This window comes from Camelus bactrianus, chromosome 6 (genome assembly GCF_048773025.1).
Source record: "Camelus bactrianus isolate YW-2024 breed Bactrian camel chromosome 6, ASM4877302v1, whole genome shotgun sequence".
In the NCBI taxonomy this organism is placed as follows: domain Eukaryota; kingdom Metazoa; phylum Chordata; class Mammalia; order Artiodactyla; family Camelidae; genus Camelus; species Camelus bactrianus.
The window spans coordinates 91819730-91836112 of record NC_133544.1 but is presented as its reverse complement, the minus strand read 5'-3'; the positions used below and the strand labels follow the sequence as shown (position 1 = coordinate 91836112).

Genomic DNA, 16383 nt, shown 5'->3' with positions numbered 1-16383 from the left:
GGTCTGGCCACTGAAAAGATCTCAAGGGATGAGGGCCTGGAGGACAAAACCACACAATCAAACAATAAGCATCCAGGGTGGCGCTGACCGCGCTGGCCGTGTGTATACAGTCAACGTCTGTGGGAATCGGGAAATGTCACAGCAGAGGTGCCATCTGAGCTGGGCTTTGAAGGCGAAAGGGCAATGGGTCAGTGGCTAAAGGAAAATCGGGAGAGGAGAGGCAGGGGTTGGTTGGGGTAATGGGAGGTGAGGCTGAAGTCTTGGCAGGCATTAGACCCAGAGGGGCCTTGAAGGCTTGGCCAAGGAACTGGGCACTTCCTGGCAAACAAAGGGAAGCAGGGAGGCAACATGGCCTGGGTTTACATTTTAGCTGCCTCCCTACCTCCCTAGGGTGGGAGGAGCTGGAGAGGGAAGGCAGAGAACCCCGGAAAGACGCTTTAACCAGCGTTATGAGTGGGGTCTCCAGAGACTGACTGCCTGGGTTCGAATCCTGGCTCTGCCACTTACTCGCTGTGTGCCCTTGGGCCAGGTACTTAACCTCCCTGAGCCTCAGTTTCCTCATCTGGAAGATGGAGATAGTAATAAATCATAAGGAATAATGAATGGGGCAGCGTGTATAGTAAGTGTCAGATATGAGTTAGGAGAGAAGTCTAAGTAAGAGCAGAGCCCAGATCTCTCTCCCTTTCAGATCAAAGGCCGCCTCCTCCACGGCCCCGCATTCTGGTAGAAACATGCCCGAACAAAGAGAGCACACACTCAGGAGCAGCTGAGTGACCTTGGGGAACCACTAAGCCTCTCTAGACCACGGCTTCCTCCACCACAAAACAGGGCTCATAACCCCTACCTCCCCTGGCAGTGGGAGGATGCAATGGGATCATCATGTGCACCCTCAGCGTGGAGCCAAGCCGGGCACACAGCAGGGCTGGGCTGACTGGGAGGGAACGCAAGTCCTTGGGGGCAGGGGAGGTCTGGGAGAACGGGACCTGCCATCAGCTGGCCCTCTGGCTCCAGAGAGGATGCACCCTTCCCTCCCCTTCCCCGTCAGAGCGTCAGAGTTCAGGCTGGCCCCTCCCTGCTCCAGGGGATGGGTGGAAGCAGTTCGTGATTCCCTTCCCGCAGGAACCGTGTTTCCCATGGAGACCCAGCCCACGCACTCTAAGTGCAGGCCATGCGTGTACGCATGCGTGGAGGGGCGGGGGGCATGTAGTGTACTTTTCATTCCCAAGCGGGCCTTGGAGGGGTGACAGCACTGCCTGCCAGTCCTGCACAACAATGACGATGCCAGCGTGGCTGTTGCCACTCTGTTCTGCTTTTGTCACATTCTAGGCGGGTTGTCCCACCCTCCTCCCCCTCCCAGCCCTTGAGACTCCCTGCATGCCATTTATTAATTAATTTTGTTCTCAGGGAGCCAGATGGCCAGAGCTGAGTTGGCCAGAAGGTACCTCCCTCCTCCCCTGTACAACAGCCCCCTCCAGCACACAGCTCACACACAGACAGCAAGCTCTCCAGCTCCTGGCTTTTGCAGGTATAAAAATTGACTTTCAGTGGAGACTGCATGTGCCAGGGCCTTGCCTGACCCCTGACCCTGCTCAGATGGGACTGGTCTGAGAGGCAGAGGAAGAAGGGGTGAGACCCTGAGAGGCTGCCTTCTCTCAAGGAGCGGGAGGAGCAGGGTCCCCACGCCACCTTCTGCCCCATGACCTGCCTCCCTGGGACCTGGGAAGGGGGCTCTCAGAAGATCTCCCCTCCTCTCCTGGTGGGTGTCATCACAAGAGAATGACCCGGTCCAAGGGCAGAGAGAGGGTGGGGGGACCAGCTGCCTTCAGTCCTGTGGTCTGGGGTCTCCATGGGCTGCCCGCTGCCCAGCCTCATCCCCATCCTCACACTGGTCTGGGCTCCGGGAGGACAAGGTACCCGGCATCTGCTCCCTCTCATTTCCTGTTTCTCCTGGGAGGTACCTTTGGAAGAATCAAACTCTGGAGAGGAAACAAACCTCTCCACCGGCTTCCAGAGCATTACCAAAGCGGGGGGGGGGGGGGGGGGGGGGTGGTCTCAGAAAGAGGGAGGCGACAGCCAAGGGCAGCAGATCCACCTTCCTGCTGCCCATCCCTTGCAGAGCCCAGCCCCCCGGGACTCGGGCTGGGGCTGCACTGAGATCCCTTGACCTTCTTCATGGTCTCTTTCAGCCTCCATCAGAGGCTCCTCAACCCAGCTCTGATGCCCACCGGCTGTGGGACCTCAGGTCATCATTTAACCTCTCTGTGCCTCAGTTTCGTCCTTTAAAATGGGACCATAGCACACACCTGGTTCCTTCCTTCCTCCACCTTCCCATGATGGCTTTCCTGAGACCTTCAGGTCCCCCCTCTCCCATCAAAGCCAGAGCCTTCCCTCTCCCCAGCCTCTTCCTCCTCCTTCTTCTCTATACAGGTGGGCCTGGCTTTGTTCAAAGTTCTCTGATGATGGGAGCTATGCCCTTCTCACCCCTAATCCCCCACCCCTTCGGCCCTGGACCTCTGGCAGTGTTGGCCTCTGAGAAATGCTCAATAAATGTGCATTCAATGGAACTCAAGGGACAGAGAACGCAGAGCCAGTGAGCCGCCAGCCCTGGCTACTGAGTGCTTTTTTGTTCAAAATTAGAATTCTGGGGTGGAGAGCAGCTCCTCTTACGCACAAACCTTGAAAAAGCATTTCCTGCCACATCCACAGCCCCTTCTGTCCCCGTCACGGTGACTGCGCCCCAGCGTGCGGTGCTGACACGGAGCCCACCGGCCCGGGGAGGCCCACGGGCGCGCCAGATGCCCGCAGAAGGCGGCCCAGGCGGTTCTGCAAGGGGCCGCAGGCTGGGCAGCGCGGCGGGCGAGGAGCAACACAAGTGTAATTGCTTTGTGGTGATTCATCTGAAGTTGCTTTAACCTTGACAGCCGGCTCGCTGTAGCGAGAAAACCATGGAGTGAGCTGCAGCCTCCGGGTTGGCAGGACATCCCTCTGCGCCCCCTCCCTGATGAGGCAGCAAGGCTCACCAGGCGCCCCCACCTGGGGGAGGCGTGTGAGTCACAAGGCTGTCCCCTCCCAGGGCTGTCCCCCTCCCACTCCTTTTCCAGGTCCTGGAAGGAAGAGAGAGTAAATCACAGGAGGGCTATGCTGGGGACCAGGGAGAGCAGACTCCCTCCCCTAGAGGTCAGGGGCCCTTGACTGGGTGAGACGATGCTGGATTTTAACTTCCCAGAAACAGGGCATCACGGGATTTTAGAGCTGGAATAGCCCTGCTGACCTTCCCATTTTACAGATGAGAAAATTGAGGCTTAGGGAGAGGGAAGGACTTAGCTAGGGTAACCCAGGCAGAGGTGGCACCGAAGCTGGATTCATCCTTTTGGAAGCAGTGTGGAGCTGTGGGAAGAACACAAGGGCTGGGTTCTACTCCCGGGGCTGCCACCTGTTAGCTGGGCAAGTATCAGAAGTTACTCTATGTCTCTGAGCTGCCATGTCTTCATTTGTGAAATGGAGATAACACACATGACCTCTCCAGGCTGCTGGCAGATTACATGAGATCATGTATGTGAAGTATCTGCGCGCAGTGAGAGCAGGAATCCCTATGCACCTGCCTTCTCAAACCACGTGACCCCCCACGCTTCTCTCTGACCTCCATCCCCCGCAAGCTCTCCTTACGCTCGGTCTCCATCCTCCCTGGCTGGGAAGGAGCCCCAGAGTTTTGGCAGTGGCCCCTCCTAGCAGACCTACGTGGCCGGGTCCACTCACTCCCCAAAATGGTCCCGCACAATTCCTTTTGGGCCGCGTCACCTGCCCCAGGACAGAGGCAGGAACCTCAGCCCACATCCCACACCTTTGCTTTGACCCACATCCTTTGCCACCAGACCGACATGTCTCCATGTTTGTCAGTGAGAAGTGTACCCAGGGGCCCCTGAGAACAGGACCCTCCCCCTAATATACTTGTTAAGCCAGGTAGATGGCAGGGTTGACCCCTCAGGAAATCACTGACCTCAGTGCCCTGGCCTGATCTGTGGTCATGAGTCTGGCTTTCAGATCTAGGCAAAAAAGGAACCAGGAGGGTCTGCAATCTTTAGGTCATCTGCACCAAAGACTACAGAATAACTTGGCCGGTTTGCTTTGCTGTAATGAGACCCACCTGCCTCTGAAACGACTTCAGCCTTGACTCCCAGAGCAGCTGGTGGGAGACAAAAGGCGTGGGAGTCATGAGACCCAGAATCCAGTTACAGCTCTGCCACTTCCTCCCTGGGTAACCTCAGGCAAATAGTCTCCCTCCTCTGGGTCTCAGTTTGCCCATCTGTAAAATGGAAGGAGTAGACCAGACAATTTCTGAGGTCCCTCCCAGCTCTTGCTGAAATGGTTTCAAGTTAAACCATGATATCTCAGTGACCAGAACTTAGGTTCTTGGATCCAGATTACACTTCCTAGCATTCTATGCCATGAATATGTGGATATATGCTTTCATATATGTGAGGACAGTTTCAGGAAAACAGGGTGCCCAAGCCACAGCAATATGGGGGTCATAGGATTCATAGCCTCGTAGGTCAGCACTGAGCATTGTGGAAAGACACAGAGGACAAGCAGGGTGGCAGTGTGGGCTGGGCCAGAGCTCTTATGCCAAACCAGAGCCTAGGAGCACAGGAAAGACTCGGGTGAGGGGGGCTGGTACTACAGACAGCCCAGCATGCTGGAAGGAAGAGTCTCCAAGAATGCAGCAGGGAAAGGGCTTGAAGCCCTGATACTTCTATAAACCATCTTGCAACCAGTCACAGCCTTGGGAGATCTAATTCTGGTTACGATCTGCCTGCCTTTCCCACTGCTTCTCAATCATCAACCCTAAAATAACCCTGCTCCCCGGATGCCTAGTAGCTTAGCCCCAAAAGTTCCACCAAAAGCTCAAATGATTACATTTTAAAAAATAAGTGCCAATTCTGCATTTGATTCTATAATAAATCTATATTTGTTTTAATATAAGAAGCAAAGTTTAAAGTACTTCTTAGGTAACTAATGTGCCATTACATGCTGAAACATTTAAACTCTGGAGCTTCAAGAATCATCAGCAAATGTCTTTCCAACAAATGGTGCCGGGGAAACTTGATACCCACAAGTAAAGAGAAACTGAAGTTGGACTCCTAACTTACACCATAAGCAAAAATCAACTCAAAATGGATCAAAGACCTAATTGCAGGCTAAAGCCATAAAACTTTCAGACAAAAACATAGGAGGAAGCTTTACAACGGAGTTGACAATAATTTCTCAGATATGACATCAAAGGCATAGGCAACAAAAAATAGATAAATTAGACCCCATCAAAATTTAAACCTTCTGTGCATAAAAGGACACTATTAACAGAGAGAAAAGGCAAACCATGGTACCAAAGAAAATATTTTCAAATCATTTATCTGATAAGGGATTAATGTCCAGAATATATAAAGAACACCTATAATTCAGCAGCTGCAACAACAACAAAAAAAAAAACCCAGTTGAGAAAAAAATGGACAGATAACTCAAATAGACATTTCTTCAAAGCATATACACAAATGGCCACTAAAGCACGTGGAAGGACATCAACATCACTAATGATTAGGGAAAAGCAAACCAAAAGCACAGTGAGATACCAATATACACCCATTAGGATGATAATTACGTAACAGAAACTAACAAGTGTCGACAAGGATGTTAGAGAAGTTAGAACCCTGTGCGTTGCTGATGGGAATGTAAAATGGCACAGATGCTGTGGAAGACAGTATGGTGATTCCTCAAAAAATGAAACAGAATTACCATATGATCCAGCAATCCACTTCCGGGTTTATATCCAAAAGAAGTGAAAGCAGGAACTTGAAGAAATATTGGTACACCCATGTTCACAGCAGCATTATTCGCAATAGCCAACAGGCAGAAGCAACCCAAGTGTCCATTGATGGAGGAATGAGTAAACAAAATGTGTTCTGTACGTGCAATGAAATATTATTCAGCCTTAAAAAGCAAGAAGTTCTGATACATGCTGCAATACTGATGAAACTTGAAGACCATTATGCTCAGTGAAGCAAGCTAGTCAGAAAAGGACAAATGTTGTATGATTCTTATATGTGATACCTAGAGGTGTCAAACTTTTAGAGACAGAAAATAGAATGGTGGTTGATTGTGGCTGGTGGGGTGGGGAATGGGGAGTTAGCATTTAATGGGTACAGAATTTCAGTTGGGGAAGATGAAAAAGCTCTGGAGATGGAGGATAATGATGGTTGCACAGCAATGTGAATGTCCTTACTGCCACAGAACTGTACACTTAAAAGTGGTTACAATGGTAAATTTTACATTATGTATATTTTCACACACTCACGCACACACAGAGAGAGAGAGATCTAGTGAACACAAAATCTTAGTTTAAAAAGCACTGACCTAAAGGGTCCGAGACTAGTTTGAGGTGCGGCACCGGCATATTTCTGAGCTGGTCAATGTTTTCTTTTAATCTTCAAGGATAGCTGAAGCCAAGTCAGCCAGGGGTCCCACACACCATTCAAGATAAGAACACATTTGACTTGGCAGAAGCTCCTCTTGGTAGTGGCCCAACTTGGTTCCTGCTGCCTTCATTACTCAAGCCTGCTCTGTAGCGCTGTCTCATGCTCAACATCAAACGTGGAAGGCTGGGGCGGGGCCGGGACCTGGGTGGGCGGGGCCGGGGCGGGGCTTGGGCTGGGAGGGGAGGGTTGGGGTGAGGAGGGTGGGGGTGGGGGCAGTTTCAACAAGTACTGAGATGGTGTAGCGAGCTTTTACTCTCCCGCACGCTATAGTGGAATCCTGAAAACACGGGAGACTGGAGAAATGAGGGGAGGGTGTGTTTCTCTCTCACGTCTGCCCCAGCCCTTCAAAACTAAAATGCCATTCTATAGCCCAGAACCCAAACTGCCAAGCACCATGGGAAGGGAGGCAGAGAAGCAGGACCCAAGAAACACAATAATTAAATAATACAATGAAGGCTTAAATTTCCAAGTTGATTCTTGGGTATCATTTATAAAAGTTAACAGGGCATATTTAATTTAGGAATTGGCTCACATCCTTCTCCTTACAGCTGAAACCTCATAAATGAAATATACTGGATCATTGCCAAGTGCGGAAATAAAAGTTATGAATAATGTTTCTATCTCAATCATTGTCAGTGCTTTAATATTCCTAATTACTTTAAAAAGCTAGACATTCAATATAGCAAAACTTTTTTTTTCTTTTTATCTCCACTTGTGAGATTAGTGCAATTTAATAAGAGTCACTCTGTCGTCTTTACTCAGCGTACACTGACATTTCATCCTTTTACTCTTCATTATTATATGGGATGGAGGTTTATGACCAAGCATGCAGCCACTCCATTTCCCCATATTGGTCCATCTAACATCTTGGAATTATCCACAATAGGTGACGTGTCTCCCCACCAGGCAAATCAGCATCACCTCACTTCCTTTATGGAGCAGAAAGAAATTAGTCCAGACCTTCAAGAAATTAGGCTATGGGGTTATAAGTCTGTAGAAAAATGGAAAGTCCTCCACTCCCATCCGACTACTGGATCTGTCCCCTTCACGGCTATCAAAGTCATAAATCCCTTGGCAGCCACAGAGGGCAGGGCAGGGGCAGGCAGTTAGATGATGGATCTCTATAATCCTCCCTGCCTCTTCCAGGAATTTATCCTAAGAAGAAATTGGGACACGTGGGCAAAGATACATGCACAAGAAGAATCACCGCAGGGTTTTTACACAGGACCGCAGTCCCTTATCCACATGCCCACAATCCAAACATCTCTTAAAAAGTCCACAAGAATTTTTTCTTAATTTTCCAAAATTCATTTAGAGGCAAAATCTTCATGCCACCAATTTGTGGTTATATACTGTCTATATGTCACTAGGTATGATCAGTCATACATCGCTTCAGAAATACTATTACGTTTCATCCCACGGTGCTGCCCCAGTCCCACTGGAGGATATGTCATGTACGATGTAGTCCCCACACACCCTCCTGAACTCTGGAAAGAAATCTAAATTTTGAAACCAACAGGCCCCAAGGATCTTGGATAAAAGATGGTGGGCCTAATATAGTGAAAAATCAGAATCAGCCTCAATGTCCATCAACGAGAGACTGGTTAAGTACTTCAGTAATCCACACAATGAAATTCTATAAGGCCATTCAAAAGTTTAAGGGAGATTCATGTTTACTGACAAGGAAATGAGTGTATGACATACAGTTGAATTAAAAAAGCAAGTTACAGGATAGCACAAAGATTTGATGTAAATAAAAGTTATACCCAGATCTAGCTGGAAGTGCAGACAAACAATAAGGAAGACAAGCACCCAGATGCCAGAAGTCATTGTTATCACTGGGTGTGCGGGTTTAACCTTTTCGTCTATATTTTTGGTGCAGTTTGAATTTCCTTTTTAATATGAACAGGTATGACTTTAGAATCAGGAAAAAAACACCAACAAGAAGGATGCTTTTGATTAAACAAAACCCAAAGCTTCCCTGCAAGGGTGTCACAGGCATATGCACGCATATGACAGATCCTACTCAGAAATCTCCAGAGATACACACTATGCTGATCGAGACACCTCCCCCCACGGACACGGGTCCCCCAAAGACCTAAGGCACCAGAGAGCGCACACAGGCAGACACATGTCCAATGGCACAACAGCAAACAGAGTCAAACTGCTTGGAGCAAACTTAGTCATAATTTGTGTCCCATGACTGATTCATCAATCTCCATAACAATATTTCAGGGCCACATCTTTCAAGCAGGTCCTTCCTTCCTCTGTGAGCAGCTCTGTTTTCTTATCAAAGACCTATTCCACCCTCAGGCTGTATTAACAGAGGCTGAGCATCCTGAAGGAAGGAGAGCATAATGATTAAGTGTTCAGGCTCAGGACCTAGGTTTTTGCTTGATCGATAGTCCAGTTTCATCATTTACTGGCTGTGTGTCTGCCCAGAGTTCGGTAACCTCTCTGTGCTTCAACTTTCTCATGTGTAAAATGGGGCTAATAATAATTCCCACATCATAGGGTTGTTGTGAAGATTAAATCAGAAGATAAAGTGCCTAGTGCATAGTAAAATTCAATACATAGTGTCTCTCTATTTTTATTTTTCCATACAAGCCTGCATCTGTGTTCAGATCCAGGAATGATAGTTTAAGAGGAATAAAGGCCACAGCCAATGGGAACTAGATGGGGAGGCAGTTCAGAACATATTACTGGAGAATAAAAACTGGGGAGGAGGGGAATGATCACTGTCTTCTAATACCTGAAGGCCTGACCCATGGAAGGGGACTCTGGTTTCTTCTATGTAGTCTCAGTGGCTATTATCAATTCCTCAGAGATGACTGTCCTCCCACACAGTCTGCGGTCTTGTCCGCTGAGCTCCTTGGGAGGAAGTCCAGACATGACAAGGAGGGTCATGGTGATCTGTCATCCCTCCTGGCCTTTATCATGGGTGAGAACCAACCCGTAGAAGCTAGAGACAGATTTCCACTTGTGGAGGACTTCGTGGCTTTGAATAAGATCCAATGGTGGGGACTCTTCAACCCATGAGGGTGGGTTTATTGAGGAAACAGCTTGTGCATTGCTCAGCACCAAGCCTGATGACTTAATTGGAAGTGGAAAGTGGGCAGCCCACTTTTTTTTTTTAATTTAAGTATTGTCTGTTTACAATGTTGTGTCAATTTCTGGTATATAGCATAATGTCTCAATCATACATATATATACATTTGTTTTCATATTTTTTCATTATAGGTTAATACAAGATACTGAATATAGTTCCCTGTGCTACAGTAGAAACTTGTTGTTTATCTATTTTATATATAGTAGTTAGTATCTGCAAATCTCAAACTCCCAATTTATTCCTTCCCACATCCTTTCCTGGTAACCATAAGTTTGTTTTCTATGTCTGTGAGTCTGTTTCTGTTTTGTAAATAAGTTCATTTGTGTCATTGTTTTAGATTCCCGATATAAGTTATATCATATGGTATTTTTCTTTCCCTTGCTGGCTTATTTCACTTACAGTGACAATCTCCAAGTTCATCCATGTTGCTGTGAATGGCATTATTTTATTCATTTTTATGGCTGAGTAGTATTCCAATATATATATTTTTTATACGTGTATATATATCTCACCTCTTCTTTATCCAGTCATCTGTTAATGGACATTTAGGTTGCTGCCATGTCTTGGCTATTGTAAATAGTTCTGCTGTGAACATTGAGGTGGCAGCCCACTCTCATATTGTAAAGTAACAAGGTTGTTTCCCTACGTGTTTGGTAAACACACTCCAGGGGCAAGATTTTCTCTCTACTGCCTAGTCCCATTGATTGAGTGCTGCCTTCCTGCCATTTCTTTACCACTGGACTGGAAGGAAACTGTGAGACAGACAGACTATGTCTGAAAGACCCTCCCAAGCCCGCCCCACTGCCCGCCACAGTGAGCACCAAACACATTTTCACTGGTTGGCGATTTATATGCACTGAGGGCTTCTGGAACCTGGGCTGTATTTCAACCTCCAACAGACTCCCCTTGACATTATAATCTGGCAACAGCAAACGGACCTGTCCCAGCAGGCTTTACCTAATCCAAGCCAGAGAGTTCCTCACCAAAGATTCATTGGAGACAAAGTTACACAAAACAAAACACAGACAAGGGGGGGAAATGCTCTCAAACATCGCAGCCAGCAGGTTTCCTGGAGTTCACAGAAAGACAGCTTGAACACATTCCTTTAACTCAACGTGTCCCCCAGGTTTACTTTTCGTTGTCTGGAGGAGTCCCTGATTCTCAGCGCGACTTACCTCAAAGCAGTGAAACAGGTGGAGGAGGAGACTGCCATTGTCCCTGAACGTCCCAACACACTGGAGAGAGTCTGGAGAACCCCAAACAGATCCTGGACTCCCCAAGCCTAGATAACCACCCAGGCTCAAACAAAACCACATCCAATAGCTTGCCTTGGCTGGTATGTACCCATGTACTGCTTAGGCAGGGAGGTTCCAATCAAGGTCTTTGGAAAAAAAGGACCCTAACTGGATGTTTCTGCCCCAGCAGAGAGTGGAAAGGACAAGAGCACCACATTGGGCCAATGTGGACCCAACATTCCTTCTCCAAGTTGTCATGGCCATTGCAGTCACTCCTGGACAGGCAACAGGGGGGTGACTCCCAAAGATGCATAAATAACAGGGGTTAGACCCCTACTGGATCAGCTGAGCCATGTCATCTACTCAAGTCACAATAAGAAAGACACCATCCCAGCTCAAAGCAAGAAGAAAACTGGGCTTCGACACTGATCAAGGATGCCGCAGTTATCAAATAAAACCACGACATTAACCAGTCATTGACTGCAAACTGTGCCACTGGAAAGAGGGTCATCTGTGAGTATTTGGAGGAAATGAGCCAAAGGGGAAGGATTTGCTTCAGTTGGGCTCTTGGCAGAGAATTTCTCCAGGCAGCTGCCAGGTCTACCCTGCCCACTCGGCGGCCAGGCTCGCAGAAGAGACGAGGCCCACGGTGCCTGCCGTGGGTCACCCCGTCAAGAGCATTCGCCTCACTGGTGCTCACCCGGAAGCCTTCTCCAGGGAATGTGAACAGTCTACCCAGAGAGGCGTGGGAACACAGCAACCGGCCCCTACAGGCATCCCATTCTCCTACCTTTGGGGACACAGAGGCATCCCAGTGCCCACCAGTCTCATGACTCAGTCCCCTGAGCTTCTGGGAGCACCCACCAAACTGAGCCTCTGGACCAGCAAAGCTGAGCACCAGGCCATGACCCACAGTGGTCTCCCGGGTCTGCACCCTTGGGTGGCATCTCAATTTCACGTCAACCCTCAACGACCTTTTCCAGAAGTGTTTCATCAAAAGTCAGAGTCATACAGATGACCCCACAAATTGCCCATATACGTGATACACAATTTCCCTCCAGACCCCCATAAAACCCATGAGAACCTCCACCCCAAGTACCATCATGTACTAAACTGTGGTCTGTTTCTTCCTTGATGCCCACAATCGCCTAGGCAGTTTAAGCCCAGGACAAAGAATGCAGCCTGCACATGGCACGGCTCCCCCCAGAGCCAGAGCCAGGGTCCCAGCCAAGCCCCAAAGACCCCAGACTTACCGCTGGAGCAGTCGGGACCTCCCCAGCCAGGCTCACAGTGGCAGGTGTCCGGGGAAACGCAGCGGCCATGCACACACTCCTCTGTACACAGGGCTGCAGGGGGCCAGGGGAGAGGGAGAAAAAACAAGCACAGAGTGTGAAAACCAGCCATCTGGTCAAGGAGCATAATCCACTTTGTAATGACTCCCTGGGGCCTAGGGATGCTCAGAACGCATCACCGACTTTGGGGAACATCAAGCTACACCTGACCTGAGTTATTTAACTAACTCTGAAAAGAACTCAACAAAGTGTGATTCACCTCAGCCTTGTTTCCTACAATGAAATCCAAGCCTGAGAAATGGTGGCCTTGGTGGCTTTTCAAGAGTATTTCCTCTAAGGTTTAACACTTGGAGACCCTTCACAAAGCCCAGTCCCCACCCCTCCACTCCTGCTCTCTAACCCCCTCAGCTCAGATGATGACCCAGCACATCAGTCTTTTGCTTCCCCCAACTGCTTTCTGCAGAAGCCCCCAAATGTATCAGGTTGCCTGAAAAGAAGCGGTTCCCCTCACGTTTTCCCCACCTTTCTGCCCTCCTCCCCAAATGTCCCTATTTCGGGGCTCTCAAATGTCAGCAAATCTGCAAAGTACACAAATGCCGAGGAAAAAAGCAACAGCTAATTATAAGAAAGTAATTAAGAGAGACAGCCACGATGATGATAATTGTAATTAGAAAGTGCCTGGCAATTTCTTATCACGCAGTCAAATGCCTCCTGAGTTGGGAGGCAAAAGCCACAAAGTTTCCATCAACTACCCCAGTGCTGAGAAGGCTTATTGGCAGCAGTCTGAGAAAGGGAGATTATTTCTCTCTCCCTTTGACGTCCACATTTTCTCAAGGTCATCCATTGCTCCCGAGAGATCTGCCCCAGCATCTAATCCATCAGTGAGGGATTACAGAAACCTCTTTTGCTGCCCTCACCAATTCTGTAAGCTCGGGAAATCAGCAGCCTCCATCAGCCCTGTCAGTTTCTCAGAAAGGATCAAGATGAAGCGCTTTTTCTGACAAGGGACTGGAGACCTTCTCTCTGCCTGGAACTGGACTGGGCTGGGGGAGCAGGTGGCCCCCCGATGGTGAGCTCTGAGGAGCTGCCACTGCCTTCCAAACAGCCACCCTGCTTCCAAGTCCAGTACCTGGCTGGATGCCACCAAGAGGGCACTGACAGGCTAGACAACAAAGTCCATTTGTTGGGGGTGTCAGTCCTCTGGCCCCTCCCAAATACAAACACTGACCCTGAAGCTGTTGTCTTAGTTTTGCCCAGGCCCCCCTGGCCAGGCAGACCCCGAAAAGCCATTTCAGAGTCCCCACTGGCTAGTGATCTGCAGTCAGCCCATCCTCTGCAAGTCTGAGATGTGGTGGGTCTGAGGGGAGCCCTGGCCCTTGAGTCCTTCTCATTTGTACAAGTGGTTTTGGGGCAGAGTTCTGGTTTGTGCTGAAGACTTGGTGCCCTGGGGAGTGACCAGGGCCTACTAGTCAGCCCACTTCTTACTGGGGAACCAGCCTGGACCCTGACCCCAGTGACCACTGCCACTCAGAGCCACAATGAGCTGCTCTTGTAGCTATTAGCAAGACCCCAGCCAGTGACACCTGCTGCGCGGCCTCCCCTGCTCCCACCAGACTTTCCAAACAAACTCAAATGGGTCAGTGTCCCCAGTATACACTGGACACTAGGTGTCCCTCCCTGGGTCCCCATCCCAGACCTGGCTTCAGCTGTTCTCTCTTCCCTCCGTCCCACCACCTTTGGCTGAGGTCCCAGCAGGCTCCACAGCTGGACCCGTCCGCCTTCCAGCAGACCCTCCCAGCAGCTTGTCAGGTGAGCTCAGACACCTCCAGCAGCTTTCTGATTGTGGAGAGCAGCACCTTGACCCCTGAGGGTTCTCTGGGTGTCAGCGAGGGCAGGCAGTGAACTGTGAACCTGCCAGGTGTCAGGGCTACAAGGGACCTCACAGGAAACCATGTCCAACCACCTCATATTATACATGGAGGAACTGAGGCCTGAGTGCTTGCAACCCCATGAACAGCATGTGGCCTCTTGGCCTGGGAGAAAGACGCTGGAGGATGAGGCTCCCGGAGACAGAGGCCTCAGAAGGGGGAGGTTGGTGAGAAGTACCCAAGACCATGGGCCATCATGACTTGCCCAGGCTGGACGTCCTCCCACACCACAGAGCCAGTCCAGAGAGAAGAGGGTTGACCCTCAGGAGGGCGAGAGCTGGAAACGGAGGCTAGAGGATCCGTGTCAACTCCCTGCGGACGGGAACTGTGCGGGGGCTTGGAGCAGCTCGAGGGAGCAAGGGCCAAGCCTGCCCTGCCAACCTTCACCTCTCTCTGGCCCTCTGACTCCTGGTCTACCTCCTGCACCCTCTCCCTGGCTGGAAGGGAGGAACCCTTAGAGGCTCTGAGCAAGGTCCCAGCTCCCTCTTTCCTTGGCCTCTCCCCAAAGCCCCAGCGATGCCTAGCACCTCCGCCAGCTCAGCCCTGTGACCAGCACATGGGCTCTCGGTGACCCTGCTTGTGGAGAACTGCCATCCCTGAAACCCTGGGCCTGACTCCAGGGGTGAGGCTGCTGTCCCGTGGTCCCCCACCCCCATCACCCTGGTGTTCCGCCTGGGCTACTTGCTTGTCAAAACCTCAATCCATTCATATTTCATAGGTGCTGTTTGGACAGTGTTGTTTGAGGCATGAAATATTGATAGCAAATATCTGACGCTCAGATGGCCGTATTTGGCAATTGGGCCACTGTGTGTTTGTGTACCTGGTGGGGAGGGGACAGGACAGGGGGCTGTGAGGCGTCTCCTGAGGAGGAATGGAGGTGAGACCCATGACCCTCCCTGGGGCAGGGGTGCCCGACTCCTACCCCAAGCTCCAGGATAGCCCCACAGTGGGCGGCCCCTCCTCAGAGGGCTGAGGTTTACAGAGCAGCCACTCCTAGAGGGGGCGGGTCCCCTGAGTTCGGTCAGAACCCAGTCCTTCATGGCAGCTGACCCTCTAGGAGGGGCTGAGCTGGGGGTCTGCCACCTGGCCCCCCCTCCTCGGGCTCCTGTAACTTGAATCGGGGACCTTTTGTCCCCACCGCTGCATGCATCTGCTGTCATGGGCAGGCAATTAGGGGCTGGCTCTGACTGAGGGCCCCCCGGCCCACTGAGAAGTTTCAACCTCTGCCCTCCCACTCACCTCCCGGGTGCCAGAGGCACATTTAGCGAGAAGCAGCCCGGCGGTTAAGAGCACAGACGGCACCCAGGGAGCCGGGTCTGGACCCAGCGATGCCACTTGGTAGCTCTAGACTTCAGGCAAGTTACCGCCATCTCTGTGTCACTCCCCATCTGTTCAATGGGGGAACGGTGACAGGATTGGCCTCAGGCTGTGTATGAGGATTCAATCAGTTCATAAAGTACCCAGAGCGGAGCCTGGGGTTTAGTAAGTGCTGGGTGAGTCTCACTGTTAACAGAAAGGTGTCCTCAGATCCGAGGCAGGGTCCTTGTAATACCTAAGCCTCCTTTATCCTTCACACACAGGCCCTCTCTCTCCCTCCCACCCCTTCACTGAGGTCGCAGACACATAGGGTGGGCTATATGGACCTGCTGCCAGACCCCTGGTTGGGGGCCGGTATGCTGGTGGGCAGCCCCATCCCCACCCTGGTGGAGTGGCCAGGATGAAAGGGAATGTGATGGGCCACGTTTAAACTCTGTATCTGCCAACTGAAGTTAAAATTATAGGACAATCAGCAAGTGATTTAACTTTCTGTGCCTCAGTTTCTTCATCTGTAAAATGGGGACTACCATAGTACATACCTCATGGGTTGTTGCAAAGATTTAATGAAGTGATACATACTGAATGCTTGGACCAGTGCCTGGAACACAGGAAGTACTCAGCAGGCAGGAGCTGCTATTATATTCTCTCTCTCACACACACACACACACACACACACACACACACACACAAGCCATGGGGTCTGGACTTGGTGTCTAAGATAAACAACAACTGCTACCACTTAACACAGTTTTCAATGGGCTACCAGTTTCTGAGCACCTACTATGTGCCAGGCCTTGGGGCTTTCACACATGCTACCTCATCCCCTGTCACAGGCCAGCCCAGCCCACCTTGTCTCCCCTTTGTGGATCTCCAGCTCCTGCGGGACAGAGGTTGCTCCCTACTTGGCCTTTAAAAACCCTCATACTGCCAGACACACAGTAGGTGCTCCTTGTTTGTGGGGCCCAAGGGGAGAGC

General features: G+C 50.3%; 1 protein-coding gene across 9 annotated transcripts in view; it reads right to left on the bottom strand.

Moving 5' to 3' along the window:
• MEGF11 (multiple EGF like domains 11) overlaps positions 1 to 16383 on the bottom strand; it is a 332801-nt gene that overhangs the window by 158033 nt on the left and 158385 nt on the right. For all 9 annotated transcript variants that reach the window (XR_012507744.1, XR_012507745.1, XM_074366296.1 and 6 more), the window contains exon 5: positions 12125 to 12217. Coding sequence is in view for 7 of the 9 variants with exons in the window: in XM_074366296.1 (XP_074222397.1) it covers positions 12125 to 12217 (93 nt within the window). In the remaining 2 variants the exon portion in view is untranslated. The remainder of the gene's footprint in view (positions 1 to 12124; positions 12218 to 16383) is intronic.